Source organism: Chiroxiphia lanceolata, chromosome 26 (assembly GCF_009829145.1).
Source record: "Chiroxiphia lanceolata isolate bChiLan1 chromosome 26, bChiLan1.pri, whole genome shotgun sequence".
Classification (NCBI taxonomy): Eukaryota; Metazoa; Chordata; class Aves; order Passeriformes; family Pipridae; genus Chiroxiphia; species Chiroxiphia lanceolata.
Genome location: NC_045662.1, coordinates 1,677,953 through 1,703,737, shown reverse-complemented (window position 1 = coordinate 1,703,737; position 25,785 = coordinate 1,677,953). Strand labels below are relative to the sequence as shown.

At 52.3% G+C, this 25,785-nt stretch overlaps 2 protein-coding genes across 4 annotated transcripts; one reads left to right on the top strand and one right to left on the bottom strand.

Annotated features, from left to right (window-relative positions):
* On the bottom strand, window positions 1–1,812 carry LOC116798531 (leucine-rich repeat-containing protein 37A3-like). Its single transcript, XM_032711027.1, has 4 exons — window positions 1,804–1,812; window positions 1,076–1,648; window positions 881–970; window positions 1–87 (listed from the first exon to the last, which is right to left on the bottom strand). Exons 1-4 carry the CDS (start codon window positions 1,810–1,812, stop codon window positions 1–3), a joined length of 759 nt encoding a protein of 252 aa, XP_032566918.1.
* On the top strand, window positions 438–25,785 carry LOC116798823 (leucine-rich repeat-containing protein 37A-like). Of its 3 annotated transcripts, XM_032711473.1 has the most exons (15): window positions 438–442; window positions 18,487–18,692; window positions 18,954–19,025; window positions 19,427–19,498; window positions 19,679–19,750; window positions 19,941–20,021; window positions 20,289–20,360; window positions 20,980–21,054; window positions 21,472–21,593; window positions 22,720–23,867; window positions 23,970–24,062; window positions 24,531–24,586; window positions 24,990–25,053; window positions 25,150–25,317; window positions 25,563–25,785. In XM_032711473.1, exons 2-15 carry the CDS (start codon window positions 18,499–18,501, stop codon window positions 25,575–25,577), a joined length of 2,304 nt encoding a protein of 767 aa, XP_032567364.1. In that variant the 5' UTR covers window positions 438–442; window positions 18,487–18,498; the 3' UTR covers window positions 25,578–25,785. The 3 variants fall into 3 exon arrangements, with proteins under 3 accessions (XP_032567364.1, XP_032567366.1, XP_032567363.1); XM_032711475.1 differs by lacking the exon at window positions 438–442 and having other exon boundaries at window positions 18,444–18,692; window positions 23,973–24,062; XM_032711472.1 differs by lacking the exon at window positions 438–442 and having other exon boundaries at window positions 18,445–18,692.

Below are 25,785 nucleotides of genomic sequence, written 5' to 3'. Positions count from 1 at the left end.
TCAAGGGGAGCAATCTGAAACTATGACACCTCTACATCCTCTAACTTCTTGTTCTTTCTCCACCTCCATCACAGAATTACAAAGAAACTGAAAACAAAAGAAAAAAACAGGAAAAGAAGCAGGCGGGTTTGGACAGGGAGGGCAGCAGCAGGGCCAACACCTCTTCCTGCTCGAGGGGCCTTTCAGGAGAGCCTAAGGAAGATTGGGAGCCCCAGCAGGGATGGCACTGAGTGGCCAACTCATCCAAGCCATCCAGGGGTGAGCAGCACTGTCACAGAGAAGGGCTGGTTGGGATGTGCTCTGACATCTGTGCCCATCGCTCCCACTCTGGGCTCCTTTGCTGGGTCTCTCCCAAAAGCAACGTGTTTTAAACAAAGGCAGGGGAGTCTTTGGCAGCGGCTCCTGCAAGGCTGGGGGGCCTGGGGATGAGTTGCTCTTCAGAGTAAAGACTCTTGTTGGCACAGTATTGACACGAACCACTCAGCAATGATTTCCTACTGTGTCGGGGTTGGGAACCATCTGCACAAGATCCAAAGCACAACTGGGGAAGGAGAAAGGGAGACATGTAACATCAGAATTTTCTTGCCATACTTTGCAAAACAAGAGAGGGCAAAAGCTCTCCTAACCCCATTGCTGCATGGCTGAAGGCAGGAGAGCAAAGCAAAGCTTTGCTGGGGAGAGTGAGGAAGGATGCCAAGACAAGCTTCCCCCAAGCAGGCTGAACCCTGCTGAGCTGGGGGTGTGGATGCTGCCACAAGCTCCAGGGTTGGCCAAACATCTCCTGTGCTACCCGGCACGTGCACGGGGCTCCTCAGCTGGGCTCTGCAGGCAGCTACAGGGCTTGACTGACAGCTGTCTGTCAAAGGAGTTATCAGCTTACATGGAGGACACACTTGAACATCACAAAAACAGTGGTGACGGCAGACAGGAGTACCACTAAGGATATTTCTTTGTCCCTGGGCTGTTGTTTCTGGAGTGAGAAAAGGAGATAAGATCAGCAGAGGAGAGAAGGTTGCTCCTTCCATTCCCCATTGCCCTGAAGGCCACATCCAGCAGTGCCCAGCAGCTCTCCTACCTCCCCTGTGTGTTCCTTGCCCTCCTCCAAGGTTGTGCGTCTGGAGATGTTCTTTTCCATAGGACACTGTCCCGTGAAAGCAGAGGCTCCTTTGTTCTCTTGTCTCTTGCTGAGGAGATTTATAAGCAGCCCAGTCTTGGAGACCATCTTGGCACAGGCCAGCTGCAGCCCAGGCAGGCTGCAGTCCGTCCTCAGGGCTCGCTCCATGTGGGCCATGAACATCCGCAGGCCTTCGTCCGGCACCAGCAAGCGCAGGGAACGATCGACCGTGGTTTCAAAGTCCTCTCCTGGAACGGGCAAAACGTCTGGGCCCTCAGGGCTACCTGGCTTGTTGAGGAGCCTGGACCTTTCCTCTTCTTGCTTCCAAGATGTCTCTGTGTTGTCAGGCAGGAGGGGGAAGTGCCCACCTGGAGAGGAAGGCTCTCCTTCAGCCCTGTCCTCTACCCTGCTGATTGCAGCGGGGCCGTTGTTAACCAGCGGGTCAGACAGAAAATCCAGGTTCCTGTTTAGACCCTGCTGGGCTTTGCTTTCTTTGCCTGTGGGCTCTCCCTGGGCTTTGGCAGGGCCCAACGCCTGGTAGAAAAGCGGATTTTGTCCAACCCAGTATTGGTTGCCTCTCTTCTTGTGCTCTTTGTTTGTCCAAATGTATTTCCGTATTGGAGATGGAGCTACCTCCACATCCTTGTGGTGTCCAAAGACGGAGTTTTCATCAGTGGGGTTTAACCCACCAGCTCCATCCCAGGGGTTCAGTGCTTGCCAGTTCAAACCGCAGTCCCGCTGCTGGCACTGGACACCCGAGCACAGCCTCCCTCCCACACACACACGGAAACAGCCTTATGATATCAGGGCGATAGTTGATGGCCTGCTTTCCACTGTGCAATCATCAGCCTTTGAGGCTGAGTGGAAAAAGCTCATAATTAAATATGTCAATGAAAAAATTGATAGGCGAGGAATTCCAGCAAATAATGCAATTGTTGTGCTATATAGAGAGGGCAATTATACCCGGTGGCAAGACCAGGCCCTTGTAGATTTAAAATATTTGGATATTACAAAAGAATTGGCAGTTGAGGCCTTGAAGAAGGTGGCCGAGCTGTACATCCAGATGCCATCCTTCACACTGATAAATCAAGGACCCAAGGAACCATTTGTAGACTTCATCACAAGGCTAAGGGAGGCAATTGCTTGCCAGGTTCAGCAGAAAGAAGTCAAGACATTTTATTTAATAAATTGGTATATGCTTAAGGACCCTAGCCTCCTTGAAATGATTGACACGTGCAAAAATGTGGGGTCCAGGTCTCATAAAGCCAGACTACTTGCTGCTGCTCTAACTGGACCACAAACATGCTTTAATTGTGGCAAAAAGGCCACATGAAGAAGCATTGCCCAAAATCAGCCGCTAAGCCTGACCCCTCACAAACCCAATCAGCGCCCCTGCAAAATTAAAATGTATGACACCAGAAAAGAAGGATGGTGACGTAGTTGGAAGAGAGGCAGCCATGGTCTGAGCCACGAGGAGAGAGGGGCCAGGAGCCCCACTGGGAACCAAGGCCCCCCAGCCCCCCCCTGCCACAGCTCGTGGGTTGAAAGGAAAAGGATAGGGCACTGCAAAAAGGCTAGGACACAGCTGAGGGTGAGGAAGCAATGCCGATTTTATTGAGGGAAACACAGACTTATATAGGGTGACTTTAGGGGTTGGGCTCAAGCAAGGGGAGGAGGGAAGGATTGACAGGTCAGGAAGGGTAAAGATTGGATATTAGGACTAGGAGGGGTGGTGACTTAGGGTATCTGGGGGAAAGGGCCAATGGGAGCTACTTCTGCACTGCAGCAAACTGTAGCCAATCACAGGCAGAGGAGCGGGAAAGCAGGGGAGAGCAACAGGCTCTGGCGGGAAAACTGTGAGGGGAGGAAGGAGACAATATGGAGGACAGGGTTTTAAAACAACAACCAGGGGCACAAACACACTGATAACTCCATAATAATAAACTGGGGTAAACTGGAAACAACTGGGGGTAACAGGGGTATAACTGTCCAGTCCATGTACAGCCCTTTTAGGCTGGAAAAGTCCATTCCAGTGGTAAAGGTCTTTTTAGGAATTATAAATTCTCCTCCACGCCTGATATCTCTCCCATTCCTCTCGGTTGTTCTCTTCATCGTCCCCAACACCCCCCGGCTGGGGCTGCGGAAACTCGGAAACAGTGTTAAACTGGGCTGAGTACTGTGGCCAAGAGCTGAAGGAGCCTTTCTCCACTGTGAGTGGGCAGCAGGAGCGGCAGCAGAGACAGTACCGAACAGAGAGCTGACCCCAAAATCTGGGCCGCTGACTCCGTGACCCCTCTCTGCAGAGAGGATGCTGCAGGCGGCTGCCGTGCTCAGGACACCCCGAGGACCCTCCCTGGGACCTGGGAAAGGGGGTGGGGGTGGGATGCCCTGGGACCCTCCAAGTTCTCCCTGGGGATCTGGGAACAGGGGGGTGGGAAGAGGGAGGTGGGATGCCTTTAGGACCCCCATAGCTTCTCCCTGGGAACAGAGGGGGGTGGGAAGAGGGAGGTGGGATGCCTTTAGGACCCCAATAGCTTCTCCCTGGTGACCTGGGAACAGGGGGGTGGGAAGAGAGAAGTGGGATGACTTTAGGACCCCCATAGGGTTGGTGGGGGGAGCATTCTGGTTCTCTGAACACCGCCACGAGAGAGAGACTGTGTTACCTATCAGCCTAAGGGCTTTTCCTGGACTAAAGTTAAAGGGAGAGGCTTAAAAGGACTGATAGAAATGTATAATATCTATAGTTGCCTTTAGGTTGTACAAGTATTTATTGTGTATTTATTGTGTAGAATAAAATGTATATACTTCCCCTTTCCCCTAGAGAAGCCTCTTGCCTGAAAGTTTTCTCTTTGGTGTTGAGATAAATTGTGGGAAGGGGTGGGGAAAGCCTGGAAATTGGATTTTGGACTTCTGTGGTGGCTCAAAGTGCCACAAGAGGTAAGGGCAGGGAGCAGGTGCCAGTGCTGCCTGTCTGTCTGCACTGCCTGCTCACCCTCACCTCTCCCAATCCTTCTCTTCCATGGCACTTCCCAGGGCTTTCTCTGAGCTCGGCGAGGGGGATTTGCTGGTGGCTCAATACATCATGGATGTGCTTGATAAAAGGAAGAAGAATCCCAGAAAGAGAGACAGCAAGGGAACACAGATGCCTTCCAGAAAGAGACAGAATGTGAAGAACTTCACCTGCGAGAAGGCAGAGAAGAAGTAAGAGGGATGCCAGTGCTCCAGCCCCTATTCCAACAGAGGAACTGCTGAGACTTTGCTCGGGGGCTATTTCCTGAACTGTTATCTTCTTAGCAGTAAGGAAACAGGATCTAAGGAAATAACCTAGGAACTAACCAAGGAACTAGGATCCAAGGGAATAGCCAAGGAAAGAACAGAAAGGAAACAGCATCTATTTCCTTGATCCTTTCCTGGAATGTTCCTTCCTTCTGTGCTATTTCCTTGGATGTGATTTCCTTGCTGTTCTTGTGTAGTAAGGCAGCTTTGACCTTGAGCTACAGCTGTGGCCTGGCAAAGGAACAAGTAAAAGGTCATTAAGGAAGAAAGTGTGAGAAAGAGAAGAAAAGCAGCTGCAGATAGAGGAATGTGTTTGGACATGAGAAGAGATGGCGCCGGTGACCTGTCAGGAGACAGGATGGGGCGTGTGCACAGAAGCTGGAGACCAATTAGTGATGAGATACAGAGAGGTGAACAAGAACACTTAACCAATGACATGTATTATATGAGCGCGTGGACAGAGGAAAAGTAGCTAAACAGAACAAGTTTGTTTGTAAGAAAATCTTTTGGCCTGCCAACCTGCAGTCTGAGAGCATCCTTCAGGCCGCCGTCATTATTGCAGGTGGAAGAAGTTTGAGGAAATGCCTTTGCCCAGAGCCAAGATGCTCCTGGCCGGACGCTGCCCTGCCTCCAGCCCCCCAAAATCTGGGCCGCTGACTCCGTGACCCCTCTCTGCAGAGAGGATGCTGCAGGCGGCTGCCGTGCTCAGGACACCCCGAGGAGCCTCCCTTGGACTTGGGAATGGGACCCTGCAAGCTTCTCCCTGGGGCCATGGGAACAAGGGGGTGGGATGCCTTTAGGACCCCCATTGCCTCTTCCTGGGTCCTGGGAACAGGGGTGTGGGGAGAGGGAGGTGGGATGCCTTTAGGACCCCCGTAGCTTTTCCCTGGGAACAGGGGGGTGGGATGCCTTTATGTCCTGGTTTGAGAGCCCCAAACTCCAATTCCCGAGTCCAAGCCCCCCTCCCACATCTCAGCCCAGTGTGAGATGGGTTTTCCAAACACAAGACAAGACTCAATATGGGGGGAAGGGGATTATATTACAATGAGTAGACAACTGACTATTATAATACATCATATACATAATCTTCACTATCTCTCCAGTGATAAATCAGTATTTACAATGGATCAGTACCCCCCTGGGGTAGCCCTGGGGGGTTACCATTTTTTTAACTGCAGGGGGAAAACTTTTTTCCCCCAGCACACTTTAGAACCCCCATAGCTTCTTCCTGGGTCCTGGGAACAGGGGGGTGAGAAGAGGGAGACAGAATGGCTTAGGACCCCCATAGCTACTCCCTGGGCACCTGGGAACAAGGGGGTGGGATGCCCTGGGCCCTCCAAAGCTCCCCCTCAGGGAATAGGAAGAGGTGATCCAGGCAGCCCCAGGTGTCCTGAGCAGCTGCAATGTCCAGGGGGTCAGCACGTGTGGCAGGGTCCCCTCCCCGCAGCCCCTTTTGCTCAGTTGGTTTGGTCTTTCCCCAAAAATCCCGTTTTCTGCAGCCAGAGTGTCCTGTGAGACGGGGGAAGCGCCTGTGTGTGTGTGTGGCTGTTTCCGTGTGTGTGTGGGAGGGAGGCTGTGCTGGGGTGTCCAGTGCCAGCAGCGGGACTGCGGTTTGAACGGGCAAGCACTGAAGCCCTGGGATGGAGCTGGTGGGTTAAACCCCACCGATGAAGACTCCATCTTTGGACACCACAAAGATGTGGAGGTAGCTCTATCTCTAAGGCAGAACTACATGTGGACAAACAAAGAGCACAAGAAGAGAGGCAACCAATAGTGAGTTGGACAAAATCCACTTTTCTCCCAGGCATTGGGCCCTGCCAAAGCCCAGGGAGAGCCCAGAGGCAGAGAAAGCAAAGCCCAGCAGGGTCTAAACAGGAACCTGGATTTTCTGTCTGACCCGCTGGTTAACAACGGCCCCGCTGCAATCAGCAGGGTAGAGGACAGGGCTGAAGGAGAGCCTTCCTCTCCAGGTGGGCTGGAATCAAGAAGAGGAAGGGTCCAGGCTCCTCAACAAGCCAGGTGGCCCTGAGGGCCCAGACGTTTTGCCCGTTCCAGAAGAGGACTTTGAAACCACGGTCGATCGTTCCCTGCGCTTGCTGGTGCCGGACGAAGGCCTGCGGATGTTCATGGCCCACATGGAGCGAGCCCTGAGGACGGACTGCAGCCTGCCCGGGCTGCAGCTGGCCTGGGCCAAGATGGTCTCCAAGGCTGGGCGAGAGACAAGAGAGCAGGTGAACCTCTGCTTTCACGGGACAGTGTCCTATGGAAAAGAACATCTCCAGACACACAACCTTGGAGGAGGGCAAGGAACACACAGGGGAGGTAGGAGAGCTGCTGGGCACTGCTGGATGTGGCCTTCAGGGCAATGGGGAATGGAAGGAGCAACCTTCTCTCCTCTGCTGATCTTGTTTCCTTTTCTCACTCTAGAAACGACAGCCCAGGGACAAAGAAATATCCTTAGTGGTACTCCTGTCTGCCGTCACCACTATTTCTGTGATGCTGAAGTGTGTCCTCCATGTAAGCTGATAACTCCTTTGACAGACAGCTGTCAGTCAAGCCCTGTAGCTGCCTGCAGAGCCCAGCTGAGGAGCCCCGTGCACGTGCCGGGTAGCACAGGAGATGTTTGGCCAACCCTGGAGTTTGTGGCAGCATCCACACCCCCAGCTCAGCAGGGTTCAGCCTGCTTGGGGGAAGCTTGTCCTGGCATCCGTCCTGACTCTCCACAGCAAAGCTTTGCTCTCCTGCCTTCAGCCATGCAGCAATGGGGTTAGGAGAGCTTTTGCCCTCTCCTGTTTTGCAAAGTATGGCAAGAAAACTCTGGTGTTACATGTCTCCCTTTCTCCTTCTCCAGTTGCGCTTCAGATCTTGTGCAGATGGTTCCCAACCCCGACACAGTAGGAAATCATTGCTGAGTGGCTCATGCCACTGCTGTGCCACCAACAGTCTTTACTCTGAAGAGCAACTCATCTCCAGGCCCCCCAGCCTTGCAGGAGCCGCTGCCAAAGACTCCCCTGCCTGTGTTTAAAACACGTTGCTTTTGGGAGAGACCCAGCAAAGGAGCCCAGAGTGGGAGCGATGGGCACAGATGTCAGAGCACATCCCAACCAGCCCTTCTCTGCACCGCTGCTGGCCTGGGGGTTGGGCTCTGGGGGGTCCCACATTGCTGCCAGCACAATGAAATCCCTCTCTGCTCCAGTTCCCAGCAAGACTCTCCTCTGGGGACGGCTCTGCCCTATTTCTCCCTGCCCTGCTCCCCAGAGAGGCTTTTAAAGAACTCGTTCCCATCCTTTCCAGATGCCTTTCCCAGCCAGGGCTCATTCCCAGCCACACCAGCCAGCACTGTCCCTTCTGGGGCTCCCCAAATTCCTCAGGCTCTGCTGAAACACCTGCCAGAAGCAGGGAGAGGTGCTGGCACTGCTGCTGCCCTCCCTGGCTAAACCTCCCTGTTCATGGACTGGGAGCAGGAATTCTGTGGAGATGATGCCCAAAAGCCTCTTTTTTTCCCCGTCTCCCTTGCAAACTCCAAAGGTTTGCCCTGCTGGAAATGTCACTTCCCAACTCCTCCAGTGGCTGCTTCCCTGACAGGGCAAGGCACACTCAGCCTTTCTGCCCTCAACCACCATCAACAGCTGTCTTCACTTTTGATCCTTATTTTCCCCTTTTGATTTCTTCAGGTTCTTTGAGAAACTTCAGAGGAGAGGGAGGAAGAAGGAGTACAGCGAGAGACAGGCTGTAGAGCAGGGAAGGGAAGAGAGCACATTCTGTTCTCTCTTACAGCAGTGGCCAAATTAAGTTTGAGCTGGGCTTTTGCCTTTCTAACTTTCTCCTTGCATAACTTGGTGACATCCTCACTGTTCTCCTGCATTGCTGCCCCTTCTTCCAAAGCCATAAATTCTGTGTTTTCCCTCAGTCCCAGCCAAAGCTCCCTCCTCAGCTGCTGTGCTTCCCTGCGAGCTTGTCCTCTGGCCTGTTCCTGCCTGTGCCCTAAGGTTTCCTTCTTGGAGAATGTCCACTCTTCCTGGACTCCTTTGCCCCTCAGGGCAGTGTCCCAGGGGACCCTCTCAACCAGCATGGGTGGATTGACTCACCCTGGGGAACACCTCAGACCTGGATGGACCTTCATCCACAGCATCACTGTCCCAGCCCTCAAGGTGCAAAACCACCTCCTGGGAAGGTGAGACCGGCTGGAAGGGGAATTGCTGCTGCCCCAAGTAGGGACTTGTGTCCATTCCTGGCATCCCTTAGCCCTGCTCCCTCACACCCGCCTGGCTCCCAGGCTGACGGTTGGAGACTTTTCACTCCTGATGCCACTGCACACCCTTGGGAGCTGAACTGAGCGGTGGAAATGGAGAAGGAGCTCTTGGTGTACCGGGGAGCCCCTGGGAGAGAAGGGAGATGTTCAGGAGTGACAACTGGGAAGTTTTTGGGCGAGGGTATTTCCCACCACTCAGTGGCTCCTGTCTCACTCCTCCAGGCAGCCTCATCCCTCCCTGCAGCCCTGGAGGACTTTGTGACCCCTGAGCTGCTGCAGGGCAAAAAGGGCTTCCAAGGTGAGAGGATTTCTGACACCAGCTGGACACTGACCCTGCCTGAGGGGCTGGTGTCATCGAGCATGGCCATCATCTCAGAGAGGGTTAAGGCACAACCTTGTGACACAGCTTTGTTTAATGTGGCTCTGAATAGGCTTCCAATAATTGTCAGGGTGTGTGAGAGAGAAAACAGAGAGCTCAGGAGGAATTTGTGCATGGCAAGGGTGGTCAGTCCTTGGCATGGGCTGCCCAGGGAGTGGTGGAGTCCCCATTGGCGGGGTGTTCAAGAAAGGCCTGGCGGTGGCACTCAGGGCTCTGGTGTAGCTGACAAGGTCCCAGGTTGGCGTGGATGGTGTTGGAGGCCTTTTCCACCCTCCGTGGTGCTGTGAGCCTGTGCCTGGAGCCCGCCGTGCCCAAGCGCTGCCCGAGCCGGCCCGGCCCGACCCCTTGGCCCGCGCTTTTGTGCTGAGGGCGTGGGGGGGGCGGCTCCCGGGGCCGCCGCGCTGAGGCGGAGCTGCCTCTGAGGCGCAGCTGCGGCGCTTCTCTGCCGAGGCCGCGGCGCCTCTGCTGGCGCTGCTGTGGGGCTTTGGGGCTTTGCCGGCGTTCGCAAAGCTCCCCTCGGCTTCTTTGGGACGGGGCTCCCTCCCGGGGCCGCCGCGCTGTGGCGCAGCTGCCGCTCGTCAGGGGCTCAAGACTCCCCGCGCTGGGCCGGCGGAGCGGCGGGGCTGGGGCTCCCCTGCGTCTCTGCCGGCGACAGGTCCCGTGAATAGACACGGCCCCGCTGCAATCAGCAGGGTAGAGGACAGGGCTGAAGGAGAGCCTTCCTCTCCAGGTGGGCACTTCCCCCTCCTGCCTGACACCAGGGAGACAGCCTGGAAGCAAGAAGAGGAAGGGTCCAGGCTCCTCAACAAGTCAGGTAGCCCTGAGGGCCCAGACGTTTTGCTGGTTCCAGGAGAGGTCTTTGAAATCGTGGTCCATCATCACCTGGTGCCAGACAACGGTCTGGTGGGTGAGGGAATGGGACCGTAACACTCCACAGAGAACACTGACAAAGTAGAAGGTCGGGGTGCAATGACAATTTATTGAGGCAGAGCAGGGACTTATATAGGGTCTGGGCCAGAAGGGCTTGGTAACAGGGGAGGAGCATGAGATTGACATCCCAGGGCATAACAGGATAGGGGAACTCAGGAAGGGAGGAGGAGCGTGGGAGGAGTCGGACATTAGGGCCCAATGGGGACTCCCCCCGCACTGCAGCACTGCTCAGCCAATCAGTGCGGGATGAGCGGGAAAATGAGGGAGCAAACAACTCCTGGCAGGAAAACAGCTCTGGGCAAGCCTGGCCATGCCCCGGGCTACACAGGAAAATGGGGTTAATGCAATCATATGAGGAAAACACATCAAACAGTGTTTAAAACTGGATATAAACAAGCAAGTCCATAAGATAGAGTCCCGTCATGTGCCATAAATTTCTCTCCAGGCTTTAAAATGTTCCCAGTCAGACTCTGGCTCCTCAGCACAAGATGGTCTCCAAGACTGAGCTGCTTCTAAGTCTGCTCAGCAAGAAACAAGAGAATGAGGGAGCCTCTGTTTTCAGGGGCCAACGTCTTCTACAAGAGAACATCTCCAGATGCACGGCCTTGGAGGAGGGCAAGGAACACAGAAGGGAGGTAGGAGAGCTGCTGGGCACTGCTATGTGTCCTTCAGGGCAATGGGGAATGGAAGGAGTGAAACAGAAAATGAAATAAAATTTAGCTATTTAGCAAAGTGTGACTTTGCAAAATGTAAAACTGCTTAAAAGTTTCTGCCCAAACTGTGGGCAATTGAGATAAAATAGCTTAGAGAATGGGGAAAGCTTTTTAGCACATAGAGAGGGGTGGGAAACCTGAAACTGCTTGAAATGATAAAACTTTATGTAACTACTCTATAATGGTAAGAATAAGAAGTAAAACTAAATGTCTATTTAGATAAGGCAGACTGCAAAAAGAGTGTGTGTAAAGATAATTTTGAACTTGCTACAATCAAACTGTATAAAAGACTATGGTATTTCTTGGCTCAGCGGAGTGCACTGGGGAGAACACCTGCCCCTTTGCATTCCCCGGCTGTAATAAAAGTGCTTTTCAGGTTGTCTGAAGGTTTCTTTGAATCAATTTGGCACCCCAGATGGGACTGATCTCTGCTCGCCGGTGAGGACCCTCTGAAACCGGGGACCCTCTGCGCGCCCCGGGACGTTACTCCGGTGAGGCTCCCCGGGCTCCGCTGGATCACCACGGGAGTAGATGAAGACCCTGTGCACAGGTATACAAATTTTAAAGCACAAATATACAATTTTTAAAGTACAAATATACAAATTTTAAAGCACAAATATACAATTTTTAAAGCACAAATATACAAATTTTAAAGTACAAATGTACAAACTTTAAAGCACAAGTATACAAATTTTAAAGCACAAATATACAAACTTTAAAGCACAAATATACAATTTTTAAAGCACAAATATACAAATTTTAAAGTACAAATGTACAAACTTTAAAGCACAAGTATACAAATTTTAAAGCACTCTTTTATTTTTCCCTAGGGTTTTGGGAAGGAAACCGTAAGTTGTATGCTGGTTTTTAGGGCTCTGAGCTTGCTAGCAGCTAACAAGAGCAACACCCTTTTAATAGTAGGTTCGAGTCCTACTGGGAGGATGCATAGGCTTTGATTGTGAGTTAAAGTCTCACCAAAGCTATACCAAATTTCTCGGGCTAAGAGGAATTTTGGGCAGAGGGCCGCATCCTTCTGACTATGGGTTAACAGTCCCATTAAAGGGTGGCATAGGTTTTTGATTGTGAATTAAAATCTCACCGAAGGTATATCAAATTCCTCAGTCTAAGAGAATTTGGAAAGAGGTACAAATGTTTTTGGGTTTACCATTGTGGCTAGATTTGGGACTTGGTTTTGGAATTGCGATTATCATAAGTTTGGTAATATATTATATCTGGGTTTGTTTTAAACCATCTGTCTGTGTTCCATGTGTTTGCTGAATTGTATTGTTTGCTTTTGTCTGTAAGTATTGTCTCATGTCATAAAATTACTGCTGTATGTTAAGTAAGCAAATATTGAGAAATTATATTTGTTTTCATATATGTTACTGTTTTCTCCTAACCACGGCAAAAGGACTACCTTCGTGTGTTTATGGGAGATAGTGGTTTTGTGGTTTTGTGGTTTTATGGTTTTAGGCAGAACCTTAACACTCATTGTTTGCAGGAATTAAGCCAGGAAGTTTGCTGGCCGCTTGCAGATGCCACAAACTCCAGGGCTGACAACCTCTGAAAGTGCAAACCCATATCTTTGCTCAATTTGTAAAATTGTTCACCTCATACTTGTAATCTGTGTTAAATGTTGGCAATTTTGGCTTGTTAGGGGCAAGAGTGGCATTGAGAGATCTTAACATTGGAATAGTTAAGTTTAGATACGGTTTTATACAGTATCTAAGAGAGAGTAACAAAATCTGCAGGTAAAATAAGGCGAAAAAGGAATAAAAGGTGGTTCTTTTCTCATTAATACTTAGATTGTGAGATTGTTACCTTGTATCAGTAAGTGTGGAGCGTGGCTATTTTGCAAACACCTAAGAAAGGAGTTTCTTATTGCCAGACTGAGGATTGCTACCAGACAAGAGATACTTGAACAAGCCAACAGGGCTGACTCAGAACTTTCCTGCCTCAAAGCTGGTGCAGTGTGTATGGTGTGTGTTGAAAGTATATAACTGAAATTTGCAGATAACCACGAGTTTACATCTGTGCAAAGGGCACGACTAGAAACAGGCCAAAGCAAAAGCTAAAAATGGGAAGCCGGCAAGGAAAACAAGAGGTTGATAAAAGTCCATTAGGATGTGTCTTAGCACACTGGAAAGAAATTGGGGAATCTCAGGGTGAGATTACTAACAAGAAAACTGTAATCAAATATTGTTCAGAATGGTAGCCCCTCTATAAACTAGAGGAAGGAGCAAAGTGGCCAAAGCACCAATCATTAGACTATAATATTTTACTGCAGTTAATGTTGGTTTTGCAAAGGCATGGAAGATGGAACGAGGTAGTTTATGCTGATATGTTCTTTTGCTTGAGGGAACACCCAGAATGGCAGAGGGAGTGTGGCATTAATTTAGCCCCACGAGACCCGTTTGTTCTAACATTAGAGAAAGAGAATGTAAAACAAGGTATAAGAGAACTCAAAAGATGTTGTTCAGCCTGTTCAATAGGACAGAGATGTTTGAAATATACCAACAGGGAGTTAGAAAGTAGAATTAAGGATTATGTAAGTCCCTTTGGAGAAAGGGCAAATGAAATAACCGAAGGAGGGGCTCCTGCCCCCCCCTCAGGACCAAACAGTGAATTGTCCGCATCTTCAAGACAGCAGGGGAGGGACAGGGACGGAGAAAGGGGAAGATGGGGAATTTCCTACTCCCCATCCTTATCTCCCCTGAGCAGGCGGACACACAGTAAAACGAGAGCAAAATCTGTCTCCCCACACACAGAGGCCAGGCGGACTATACAAGCCCCTTTAAGAGAGGCTGCAGGACGGCAGGGGCCTATCAAACTTAAAGTCAATTTCTATATGGGAGATTTAGAAAATTGGAAGAATATTGCTCGTAAATATAGAGATGACCCAGTTGGAGTAGAAAGACAGAAATTAGGTAAAACCATCACAAAGGCAACCATCGCTGCCCTGGTGTTACGACCCGCCCCAGGAAAAGAGGGGGGAGGGGGTAACCCAGGTTTTATCAATAATTCCTTTGGGGTGGATTAAAGTGAAACGACACTTAATAATTGGTGTCTGAAAACATACATTGACAAGATTTATTTTAACAATTCTGCATCAATAGGTATGTTAACATTTTGGGTGCTGTCATAACCTTTCTGGGGAGGAGAAAAATGCATAGGGGAGAGAAAGACAGGGTAAGAGTAAGGGAGAGCAAGAAAAAAAAGAAGATGAGATAATCACCACCCACTGGATCCAGCGATGTCTTGATCCGCAGGTGGTGGGGGGAGAAGGAAAAGCAAAAACCCCGCCAAAACCCCAAAGTCACCAGTCAAAATCCATATCCTTTGCACCTCCCCTAGGGCGGGGAATTGTTTTCATAGGTTGGTGTCCCCCTTTTTGGCGCGGAGTTAACTCGGCTCTTCCCGCCTTTCAGGGCTTGCTGCACTGGAGGACGGGGGGGATGGGCCCAGTTGCCCATCAGAAAGTCAAAAGCCTGCAGAAGTCTCTTAGAATGCATAAATCATTAACTGTTTCAGTCTCTGACACCTGGATAAAAGAGACCGTCGCTCTAGGAGACCTGGACGGCACCCTGGAAGTAGTGACCATCAGAAGTTGAGACCAAACCAATGTGCAATTTGTAAAGAAAATGGACATTGGAAAAAACGCCCTCAAAGGAAGCAAAAAACCCTATTTTAATGGCAGAATTGGACCAGGATTAACGGGGACCGAAGGGTTTGCCTCCAGGGACCCCTTGGTTATAATGGAACTGGGGAAAAATAAACATAAAATAAAATTTTTTAGTAGATACTGGAGCAACATTCTCTGTGTTAAATCAAGAATTAAGCATTATGGACGATGTATCTTTGAATGTGATAGGAGCCACTGGTCAAGTTGAAAAAGTATCTTTTATGAAACCACTAAGTTTTAAATTAGGTAAAACTTTAGGTATACATAAATTCCTTTATATGCCTCATGCACCTAAATCACTTTTGGGAAGGGATCTATTAGAAAAATTGAATTAGGTTCAACAATGGAGATATGCAAATTAAAGTAAGAAAAATGAATTAATTGAAATTTTAAGTCTTGCTCTAATCCAGCCACAGATATCGGGAGAAGTACCACCAGCAATCTGTGACCAAATCTACCCTGGAGTTTGGGCTGATGGGACCCCAGGAAGGGCCAGACACGCTCAACCTGTAACAGTAAGATTAAAACCTGGGACACGGCCGGTAAGAATTAAACAACATCCTCTCAAACTAGAAGATAGAAAAGGAAAATTGTTGAAGAGCTCCACCTAGTGATAGCTAACCCATATACACTTCTAACTAAACTAAAAAAATGAATATGTCTGGTTTTCTGTTTTAGATTTAAAAGATGCCTTTTTCTGCTTGCCTTTGGACCCTAAAAGTCAAAATTTTTTTGCCTTTGAATGGGAAAACCCGGATACAGGAAGATGATCATAGCTCACATGAGCCCGCCGACGGGCCCTCACTGTAGAGAGGGGTGGGGAACCTGAAACTGCTTGAAATGATAAAACTTTATGTAACTACTCTATAATGGTAAGAATAAGAAGTAAAACTAAATGTCTATTTAGATAAGGCAGACTGCAAAAAGAGTGTGTGTAAAGATAATTTTGAACTTGCTACAATCAAACTGTATAAAAGACTATGGTATTTCTTGGCTCAGCGGAGTGCACTGGGGAGAACACCTGCCCCTTTGCATTCCCCGGCTGTAATAAAAGTGCTTTTCAGATTGTCCGAAGGTTTCTTTGAATCAGGAGCAACCCTCTCTCCTCTGCTGATCTTGTCTCCTTTTGTCCTGGGAGAAACCAGAGCCCATGGATGACACAATCACACTGGTGGTGTTGCTGTCTGTCCTTGCCATCATTACCCTGATGCTGATGTGTGTCCTTACCGTAAGCCAGTATCTTGTTGGAGACACAGCTGTCAGTCAAGCTCTGTAGCTGCAGAGCCCAGCTGAGGAGCCCCGTGCACGTGCCGGGTAGCACAGGAGATGTTTGGCCAACCCTGGAGCTTGTGGCAGCATCCTCACCCCCAGCTCAGCAGGGTTCAGCCTACTTGGGGGAAGCTTGTCCTGGCTTGTGGTTGGTCCTGAAGCTCAAGCACAAACAAAGAGCACAAGGAGAGAGGCAGCCAGGATGGGGTTGGACATAAACAGCTTTTTGACGAGGTGCTGGACTCTGTGAAAGCCCAGGGAGCTGAACAGAGCGGTGGCACAGAGTGGGAGCTCTTGGTGGCCCTGGGAACCCTGCGTGACATCATGGTTCAGAAATGTATAAGAACTGATAATGTACAAGATAGAAAGTCCCTTTAGCTGAGCCAAATGATTGAAGGAAACAATGAGGAGGGGAACTGAGGCCCCCAGCCAGGCAACACCCAGTTCCTTTTTAAGCAGGTGCATTTTGGCAAAATGATGAGCAATGCATCACAGTGCCAATTAAAGAATGCCTGACTTCTAAAACTCAAAAATTGAATCTTAGAAGTTTCTTTTATGTACTGCTTTTAGGCAACCCTGGGACAGGAGGGAAATGTTCAAGAGTGCCACCTGGAAAGTGTTTGGGTGAGGGCATTTTCAGCTGCTCATGGGCTCCTGTCTCACTCCTCCAGGCAGCCTCGTCCCGCCCTACGGCTCTGAAGGACTTTGTGACTCCCGAGCTGCTGGAGGGCAAAAAGGGCTTCCAAGGTGAGAGGATTTCTGACACCAGCTGGACACTGACCCTGCCTGAGGGGCTGGTGTCATCGAGCATGGCCATCATCTCAGAGAGGGTTAAGGCACAACCTTGTGACACAGCTTTGTTAAATGTGGCTCTGAATAGGCTTCCAATAGTTGTCAGGGTGTGTGAGAGAGGAAACAGAGAGCTCAGGAGGAATTTGTGCATGGCGAGGGTGGTCAGTCCTTGGCATGGGCTGCCCAGGGAGTGGTGGAGTCCCCATTGGCGGGGTGTTCAAGAAAGGCCTGGCGGTGGCACTCAGGGCTCTGGTGTAGCTGACAAGGTCCCAGGTTGGTGTGGATGGTGTTGGAGGCCTTTTCCACCCTCCGTGGTGCTGTGAGCCTGTGCCTGGAGCCCGCCGTGCCCAAGCGCTGCCCGAGCCGGCCCGGCCCGACCCCTTGGCCCGCGCTTTTGTGCTGAGGGCGTGGGGGGGGCGGCTCCCGGGGCCGCCGCGCTGAGGCGGAGCTGCCTCTGAGGCGCAGCTGCGGCGCTTCTCTGCCGAGGCCGCGGCTCCTCTGCTGCCGCTGCTGTAGGGCTTTGGGGCTTTGCCGGCGTTCCCAAAGCTCCCCTCGGCTTCTTTGGGACGGGGGTCCCTCCCGGGGCCGCCGCCCTGAGGTGGAGCTGCCGCCTCTCATGGTCCCAACGCTTCCCGCCCTGCGGGGCTGCGGCTCCCTCAGCGTCTCCTGGCGGGAATGTCGAGCTTTCCCCGGGTTTCAAAAGCTCCCCTCGGTCTCCCAGAGCAGTCGTGTGGTGGGTTAACCCCGGCTCGATGGCGGGTGCCCTCCAAAGTCCCTCTGTGCAACTGGACTGGGCAGAGAAAATACAGGGAAAGGTTCCTGAGTTGAGATAAGGACAGGGAGAGATCACTCAGCAATTGCCGTCAAGGGCAAAACAGCCTCAGCTTGGGGATAGTAATTCCATTTATCGCCAACAGAATCAGAGTGCCAAAATGAGGAGTAAAATAAATCTTAAAAACACCTTCCCCCACCCCTCCCTCCCTTCCGGGATCTGTCTCCTCCGCGCCAGCGGCGCAGAGAGACGGGAATGGGGGACACGGTCAGTTCATCCCACGTTGTTCGGCCACTGCTCAGGGACAGGAGTCAGAGTCCTTTCCCTGCTCCAGCACAGGCTTCCCATGGTTCACAGCCTCCTTCAGGCATCCACCTGCTGCAGCGTGGGCTCCTCCACAGGCTGCAGGTGGATCTCTGCACCCCCATGGTCCTCCCTGGGCTGCAGGGGCACAGCTGCCTCAGCAGGGTCTTCACTATGGGCTGCAGGGGAATCTCAGCTCCAGAGCCTGCAGCACCTCCTGCCCCTGCTTCTCCTCTGACCTTGGTGTCTGCAGAGCTGTTCCCCTCACACATTCTCACTTTGCTCTGGCTGCAATTACATCTATGTAATAACTTTTTTTTCCTTCTTAAGGATGTTATCTCAGAGGCATTGCCACCATTTCAGATTGGCTCAGCCTTGGCCAGAGACATGTCCGTCCTGGAGCTGGCTGGCATTGGATCAGTTGGACATGGGGGAAGCTTCCTGCAGCTTCTCACAGAAGCCACCCCTGTAGCCTCCCCTCCACTCCCAAAACCTGGCCACGCAAACCCAATCCAAATGAGAATGGCTTCACACTGACTGAGAACAGGGTTAGATTGTGTATTGGGGGAGAATTCTTCCCTGTGAGAGTGCTGAGGCACCAGCACAGATTGCCCAGAGAAGCTGTGGCTCCCCCATCCTGTCCCTGAAGTGTTCAAGGCCAGACTGGACAGGACTTGGAGCAAAGTGCTCTAGTGAAAAGTGCCTCTGCCCGTGGAAGTGGCAGGGGAAACTGGATGAGCCTTAAGGCTCCTTCCAAGCCAGTACATTCAAGGATTCCATGGTTTTATGGCTCTATGGCAGAGTCATTTGGTGACAGTCGCCTGAACTCCAGTCCAGCTGTGAGCTCTGATGCAGCACCACCACTGTGACGTCACCATCCCCACTGTGACATCACCATCCCCACTGTGACATCACCATCCCCACTGTGACATCAGCATCCCCACTGTGACACGAACACCACCAAGGCAAGCCCTTCTTTCTGCATCCCAGGCGACTCCAGCCAGTCGTGGTTCGCCATGGACTTGCTGACACGTGTCGTGCGTGCTCTGCTCCTGCTGGCCCTGCTGCTGGCAGTGACTCCCTGCCCAGGAGAGTCCAAGGAGCTCTGCCCGCACCCCTGCCGCTGCCAGAGGCGTGGACTGCTGGACTGCCGCCACGCCGGCCTGGCCACCGTGCCCCCGGCCACCCGCCGACGGGCCCTCACCGTCCTGTGAGTCCTGGCTGCCCCACACACCCCCTCCAGCTTCCCCTGCTCGACGCCTTCTTCTTGCTGGAAAGCCCAGCCGGGACAGCCGGCAGAGTCACTGCCAGGAGACACGGTGCCTTTGGGGGGTTGTGCTGCACTGTCAGGGTGAAGCCAGGCTGGCCAAGCCGTGCCTTCTCCAGGGAAATCCCACTTCCAGCTCCACAGCCAAATGGGCAGGGGAAGGGCTTTTCCTCAGGGGTACCAGCATCTGTTGTTCCTTTGCAGAGATTTCACTGGCAACTCGATTGCTACTTTGGCTAAACAAGCATGGAAGGAATACCCCTGGACTGAGACTCTGTAAGTGCCAGGCAGCATTTCAAATGTCAGCAGTTGGGGTGTTTTCCATCCTTTGGTCTGGTTTTGGAGCAGCAGCACCACAGAACTCCTTCCCAAGTGAAGTCAAAGTTGGGCTGCTCCGCACGGAGGGCTGTGACTCCCCAGGCCTTCCCAGGATGCCAAGAAACGCCGTGAGCTGTGTGCCGGGCACGGGACCGTCCCCGTGGCTGTTTGCCCAGGGATCAGGCTCCGCTCAGCTCCAGCCAGCCAGGAGCAAGGGCCTGCTGGCCATGAGTGGGGACCATCCCTGCAGGGGCCCCAAGAGCTGCTTCAGGAAAGCTGCCGCAGGGTATTTTCCCAGGAACATGCCATTGCCTCCTGTGGAGCGGCTGCTGTACCATTGTCCGTTTGTGTCATTGCAGAGTCCTCAGGGACAATGAGCTGCAGGCAGTGAAGAGCCATTCCCTGGAGGGGCTGTTCCTGCTGAAGCACCTGTAAGCACTGGCCCCTGCCCACCATGCCGGGCTACTGCCTCCCCCTCCCTTGGGGCCCTGCTGCTCTGGGCAAGCCCAGCCCTGGGCAAGTGGCCTTTGTCCTCCTGGGTTCCAGGCTGCAAATGCAAGTCAAAAGGACAGTGCCCATGGAATGAACATTTTGTCTTCTCATTGGAACAGGGACTTGTCTGGCAATAGGATCCTGTTGATTGAGGAAGGTGCTTTTGAGCCACTGCCTTTCTTGAGGCTTCTGTGAGTCAGGAAGTTTCTTTGGTGAAATCTTTCTGTTTAGAACCGTTTCTGTGTTAGAAAATGCTCCTGTTTTCAGCACAGTCACTAAATGTCCCCTGGTAAAAGCACATTTCCTCCAAAGGGATCCTTCTTTGCCCCAGCATCCTGTAGGACAGACCCGATTGATTTCTGTCATCTTCTCTTTCCCCAGAAACCTCAGTGGGAATGGCCTCACACAGATCCACAGCGGCACTTTCCAGGCATGGCACGGGATGCAGTTTCTAGAGGAGCTGTAAGTGGGACAAGGTCCAAAGGCCCATCAGAGCCAGACCCTGCAGGGACAGTGGGGCAGAGCTGCTCTGCCCTGTGTAAAGTACTGAATCCCACTGTGGATGTCAGCCAGGGAGCACCAGGAGTCTGCAGCCAGAAAGCCCCTTTCCCTTGACCTGCTTCTCTTCTCCAGGGCTTCCTTGAACCAGCCAGGCCATCCCCACCTGCCCTGACCCACAGAGCTCACGTCCTTCCCATCACCCCTCACAGCTCTCTGTTGCTTTTTCAGGATCCTAAGCCACAACCCCCTGACCGTGATTGCTGACACAGCATTCTTCAAGCTGCCTTCAGTCAACTATTTGTAAGTATTGACTCCTCTGGAGTAGATCAACAGAGATCTTTGTGTCTCTCCAGTGGCCTGTCCTCAGGAAAGCAGAGATCCAGGAGCAAACCTGCCTCTTCTCCCAGCCTCTTTGTGCTGGAGGCACAAATGTCCCTGGCACTGGCAGAACAAGTCCAATCAGTTGTGGTGTGTCCCCAGCTGCAAAGCACCCAAGCAGCTGGGACAGAAACTTTCAGAAACAAGAGACCGTCCAGGTCTGGGGCCACGGAGTGGCCACAGGGCTCTGGGAATGCTCCAGTCCTGCCTGAGCACTGTTGGCAGCAGTCTGGGGCTCCTGCCTCCTTCAGGGACTGGAGCTGCCCCCAGGGAAGAGCAGGAGGGTTTGGAGCTGGAGAATCCTTTCTGTTGGCATCTGTCTGCCCCGAGAGCTGCAGGGTCCCCTCCTGATTGCAAGGCCATGGTTTGGAGCAGGGCAAAGCAGAAGGCCGGTGGGGTCTTGAATGGCTTGTCTTTGATTAGGCAGAAGTGGATCCCTCTGCCAGCACCCCCACGCTCCTCAGGGGCCTGGGCTTGCTCTCAGAGCAGAGTTGTGGGAATGTCACCTGAAAATTGAATGTGGTCTTTGAAATGCTCACAGGGACCTGAGTGCAACTCAAGTGACTCCGCAGACGTTGCTGCTGCTCCTGCAGACAACAGTGCACTTGGAAACCCTGTGAGTAGGTGGGACTGAGGGCCAGCCACCAGCAGAGCCTCAGTGCTGAGACAGAGGGGCTGCCTGGGAAACAAATCCCTCTGCCACTAAATCACAACAACCCCAGGAAGCTTTAGGGTTCCTGTTGACTTCCAGGAACCTCCCAAACTCAGCAGCTCCAAGGCAGAATTTCAAAGGGGGGTTTAGATCACGGCGGGTCTGTTTCTCTCTCTCAAGTGTTTTTTTGGGACCAGTTCCACTTTCAAAGGAAAAATCACGTTTTTGGTGTTTTGGGATTCACGTGAGGGAAGTTTTCCAGAGCTGTGGCAGACATGGAAGCACATCCCCGAGGCCTTATCTGTGGGTTGCCCCCCATGGCCTCAGAGACATGGATTGGGACGCTGGGTTTTCCTCCAATCAATAACCTCTTGTCTTTAGCAAACTGCCCAGTGATGTGGCCTGCTGCCTCTGCCAGGAGCATGCCAGCACCGAGACCCCGTGCAGGACCATCCAGTTCCTCTGCCAGAACCTGTGCAGCAGCAGCAGTGCCCAGTGTGCTGGTGGGTGTCCTGCTGAGGTTGGGGGAGCCCTCAAATGTGCCCAGTTGCCTCCAGCCTGAGGAGATGCTGCAGCACGGCCCCGTTTTGGGGCAATTCCTGATCTCCCCTTACAGAAGACTTGGAACAAGCATGGGTTGGAAAGTTCCTTGTCATTACACATATCTGGTGTGTCAAATACTGTCTGGATAAGAAAGAGCTCTCTGGGCTAAACAAACACAGGAGCTTCCAAACCACCCTGTGCATGTGGCCAAGGAAAGCAGGCCTGTCCTGTGCCCTTCCCAGGCACTGCTTCTAACCCCCAATTTCCCCTGAGAACCTCCTGAGCCTTTCCAGTGCCACCATTGCTAGGCCAGTCACAGCTCAGGGGCCAGAGGGGTCCCTGACCCAGCACACATGTGGCCAAAGGGTGCAGCAGTGTTTGTGCTGCTCTGGCACGGTGACGTGGGCCCCAACCTGCCTCAAACCCACCCTGGGAAGCCCAAGACCCAGAAGGAGCGTGGATGCCCCTCAACAGGCTCTGCAGGCTCTGTGTCACCTCCCTGCCCATGTGCAGGAGAGAGAGCAGGAGCCCCCATGTGCTTTGCAGGGCATTAGATGAACACCAAACACTGTTAGTGCCTCAGCAGCCTCTGGGCTGATCTTCAGTCTGGGCTCTCTCTCTCTTCACTGGTTCCTGCAGAGTCTCGGGGTGACCAACCACCCCACCCAGCCATTGCCCCAGCCCAGGCACAGCCTGCAGCTCCTGCTCCAGGTGAATTCCACAATCCCGTTTCAGGCTTGATTCTCCTTGCCAGGCTCACTCGGAGTTTCAAAGCTTTTTGGGGAATTTAGAAACCAGCACTGGCTCACATCGAGCTGTGGGAGAGTCTCCAACAGCAAACCCATTTCCCTGGGATGTTTCCCTCCCATCCAAAGAGAGCCCTGGGAGACACCAGAAAAGAAACCTCTCCTGTTCTGCCCTGAGGGGACAATCAGAGTGATTTAAGGACTCTTCTCCCCTCCCCAACACATCCACCACTCCCCTCACCCACTCCCTTGTCTCAGAGAGGAGCTCCTGCTGCTCGGGGTAAACCTCTGCCCCTGTGTTTGTGCCGAGTTGCTGATCTGCTGTCTTGGTGTTCTCCAGCTCACACAGGTCCTGTGGCACAGACACAGGGAGAAGTAATGGAAGTGGAGCCCTCCAGAAAAGCAAAGAGCAGCCCAGTATTGAACCTCAGGGCCAAGGAGCCTTCGCTGGGAGACCATGGAACTGTAACTCTTGGGGTTGCCCTGACCCTGAGCAGCACTGAGGGGGATGTCAGCAGCCTCAAGGATTCCAGAGCAAATTCATATCCCCCTGAGCACCTCTCCAGGCAGGAAGGCAAAACAGTTGATGATGATGTCAAGAATAATCTGCACAAGGCTAAAAGCATCATGAGTATGAAAAGCATCGTCTCACGCCAGCCCCAGCCTGTCAGGGAGAAGGATGCGGAGGAAAAGTCAATCATAGTCTGGGAACAAAAGCAGAAGGGCTCCCATTTGAACTGGCAGGCATTAAACCCCTGGGATGGAGCTGGTGGATTAAACCCCACTGATGAAGACTCTGTCTTTGGACACCACAAAGGTGTGGATGTAGCTCTGTCTCCAAGGCAGAACCACATTTGGAAAAAGAGAGAGCACAAGAAGACCGACAGCCAGTATTGGGTTGGCCAAAATCTGCTTTTCTACCAGGCATTGGGCCCTGCCAAAGCCCAGGGAGAGCCCAGAGGCAGAGAAAGCAAAGCCCAGCAGGGTCTAAACAGGAACCTGGATTTTCTGTCTGACCCGCTGGTTAACAACGGCCCCGCTGCAATCAGCAGGGTAGAGGACAGGGCTGAAGGAGAGCCTTCCTCTCCAGGTGGGCACTTCCCCCTCCTGCCTGACACCATGGAGACATCTTGGAAGGAAGAAGAGGAAGAGTTCAGGTCCCTCAACAAACCACGTAGCCCTGAGGGCCCAGATGTTTTGCCGGTTCCAGAAGATGTCTTTGAAATCATGGGGTACCATCACCTGGTGCCGGACGAAGGCCTGCAGATATTCCTTACCCATGTAGAACAAGCCCTGAGGATGGACTGCAGCCGGCCCGGGCTACAGCTGTCGTGTGCCAAGATGGTCTCCAAGACTGAGCTGCTTCTAAGTCTGCTCAGCAATAGACAAGAGAGCGAGGGAGCCTTTGATCTCATGGGCCAGTGCCCAATAGATGAGAACATCTCCAGACGCACAGCCTTGGAGAAGGTCAAGAAACACAGAGGGGAGGTAGGAGAGCTCCTGGGCACTGCTGGATGTGTCCTTCAGGGCAGTGGGGAATGGAAGGAGCAACCCTCTCTCCTCTGCTGAACTTGTCTCCTTTTGTCCCAGAAGAAACCAGAGCCCGTGGATGACACAATCACATTGGTGGTCTTGCTGTCTGTCCTCGCTGTCATTTCTCTCACAGTGATGTGCGCCCTTAAGGTAAGCCAGTATCTTGTTGGAAACACAGCTGTCAGTCAAGCCCTGCAGCTGCAGAGCCCAGCTGAGGAGCCCCGTGCACGTGCCGGGTAGCACAGGAGATGTTTGGCCAACCCTGGAGCTTGTGGCAGCATCCACACCCCCAGCTCAGCAGGGTTCAGCCTGCTTGGGGGAAGCTTGTCCTGGCATCCGTCCTGACTCTCCCCAGCAAAGCTTTGCTTTGCTCTCTTGCCTTCAGCCATGCAGCAATGGGATTAGGAGAGCTCTGGGAGTTCATTCACATTCCAGAGGCAGGGAGAAGAGGGAAATGGGGAAGGGGGGACAGACTCTTTTAAAAATTGTGGCTGCTGGCAGAGACTTGCACGTGTATAGAATGGGCTGGGTTGGAGGAAGAAGCTTTTGGCCTCTGTTGTTTTGCAGAGTATCACAAGAAAACTCTGATGTTACAAGTCTCCCTTTCTCCTTCCCCAGCTCTGCTCCCGACCCTGTGCAGTGTTTTGCCGATGCCTGTGCACTGTGTGGAGAAGGTAATTACTGCCTGCCCGTGCCACTGCTGTGCCACCAACAGTCTTTACTCTGAAGAGCAACTCATCCCCAGGCCCCCCAGCCTTGCAGGAGCCGCTGCCAAAGACTCCCCTGCCTGTGTTTAAAACACGTTGCTTTTGGGAGAGACCCAGCAAAGGAGCCCAGAGTGGGAGCGATGGGCACAGATGTCAGAGCACATCCCAACCAGCCCTTCTCTGTGACAGTGCTGCTCACCCCTGGATGGCTTGGATGAGCTTGGCCACTCAGTGCCATCCCTTCTGGGGCTCCTGATCTTCCTTAGGCTCTCCTGAAAGGGCCCCTGAGCAGGGAGAGGTGCTGGCCCTGCTGCTGCCCTCCCTGTCCAAACCCGCCTGCTTCTTTTCCTGTTTTTTCTCTTGTTTTCAGTTTCCTTGTAATTCTGCGACGGAGGTGGAGGAAGAACAAGTACAGGAAGTTAGAGGATGTAGAGGTAAGGGCAGGGAGAAGGTGCCAGTGCTGCCTATCTGTCTGCACTGCCTGCTCATCCTCACCTCTCCCAATCCTTCTCTTCCATGGCACTTTACAGGACTTTCCTGAGCTCAGCGAGAGTGATTTGCTGGTGGCTCAATACATCATGGATGTTCTCGATAAAGAGGAAGAAGAATCCCGAAAAGAGAGACAGCAAGGGAACACAGATGCCTCTCAGAAAAAGACAGAATGCCAAGAACTTCACCTGCAAGAAGGTGAAGAAGAAGTAAGTGGGATGCCAGTGCTCCAGCCTCTGTTCCAACAGAGGAACTGCTGAGACTTTGCTTGAGTGGTATTTCCTTAACTGTTATCGTCTTAGATTCTGCTTCCTTTCTGTTATTTCCTTGGCTATTCCCTTGGAACCTAGTTCCTTGGCTGTTATTTCCTTAGATCTATTTCCTTACTGCTATTTCCTTGATTCTTTCCTTGAATGTTATTTCCTTGGATGTGATTTCCTTTCTGTTATTCCAGATGGAAGAAGTCTGAGGATTTCCCAGAGCCAAGATGCTCCTGGCCGGACGCTGCCCTGCCTCCAGCCCCCCAAAATCTGGGCCGCTGACTCCGTGACCCCTCTCTGCAGAGAGGATGCTGCAGGTGGCTGCCGTGCTCAGGACACCCTGAGGAGCCTCCCTGGCACCTGGGAATGGGGGTGGGATGCCCTGGGACCCTCCAAGCTTCTCCCTGGGGACCTGGG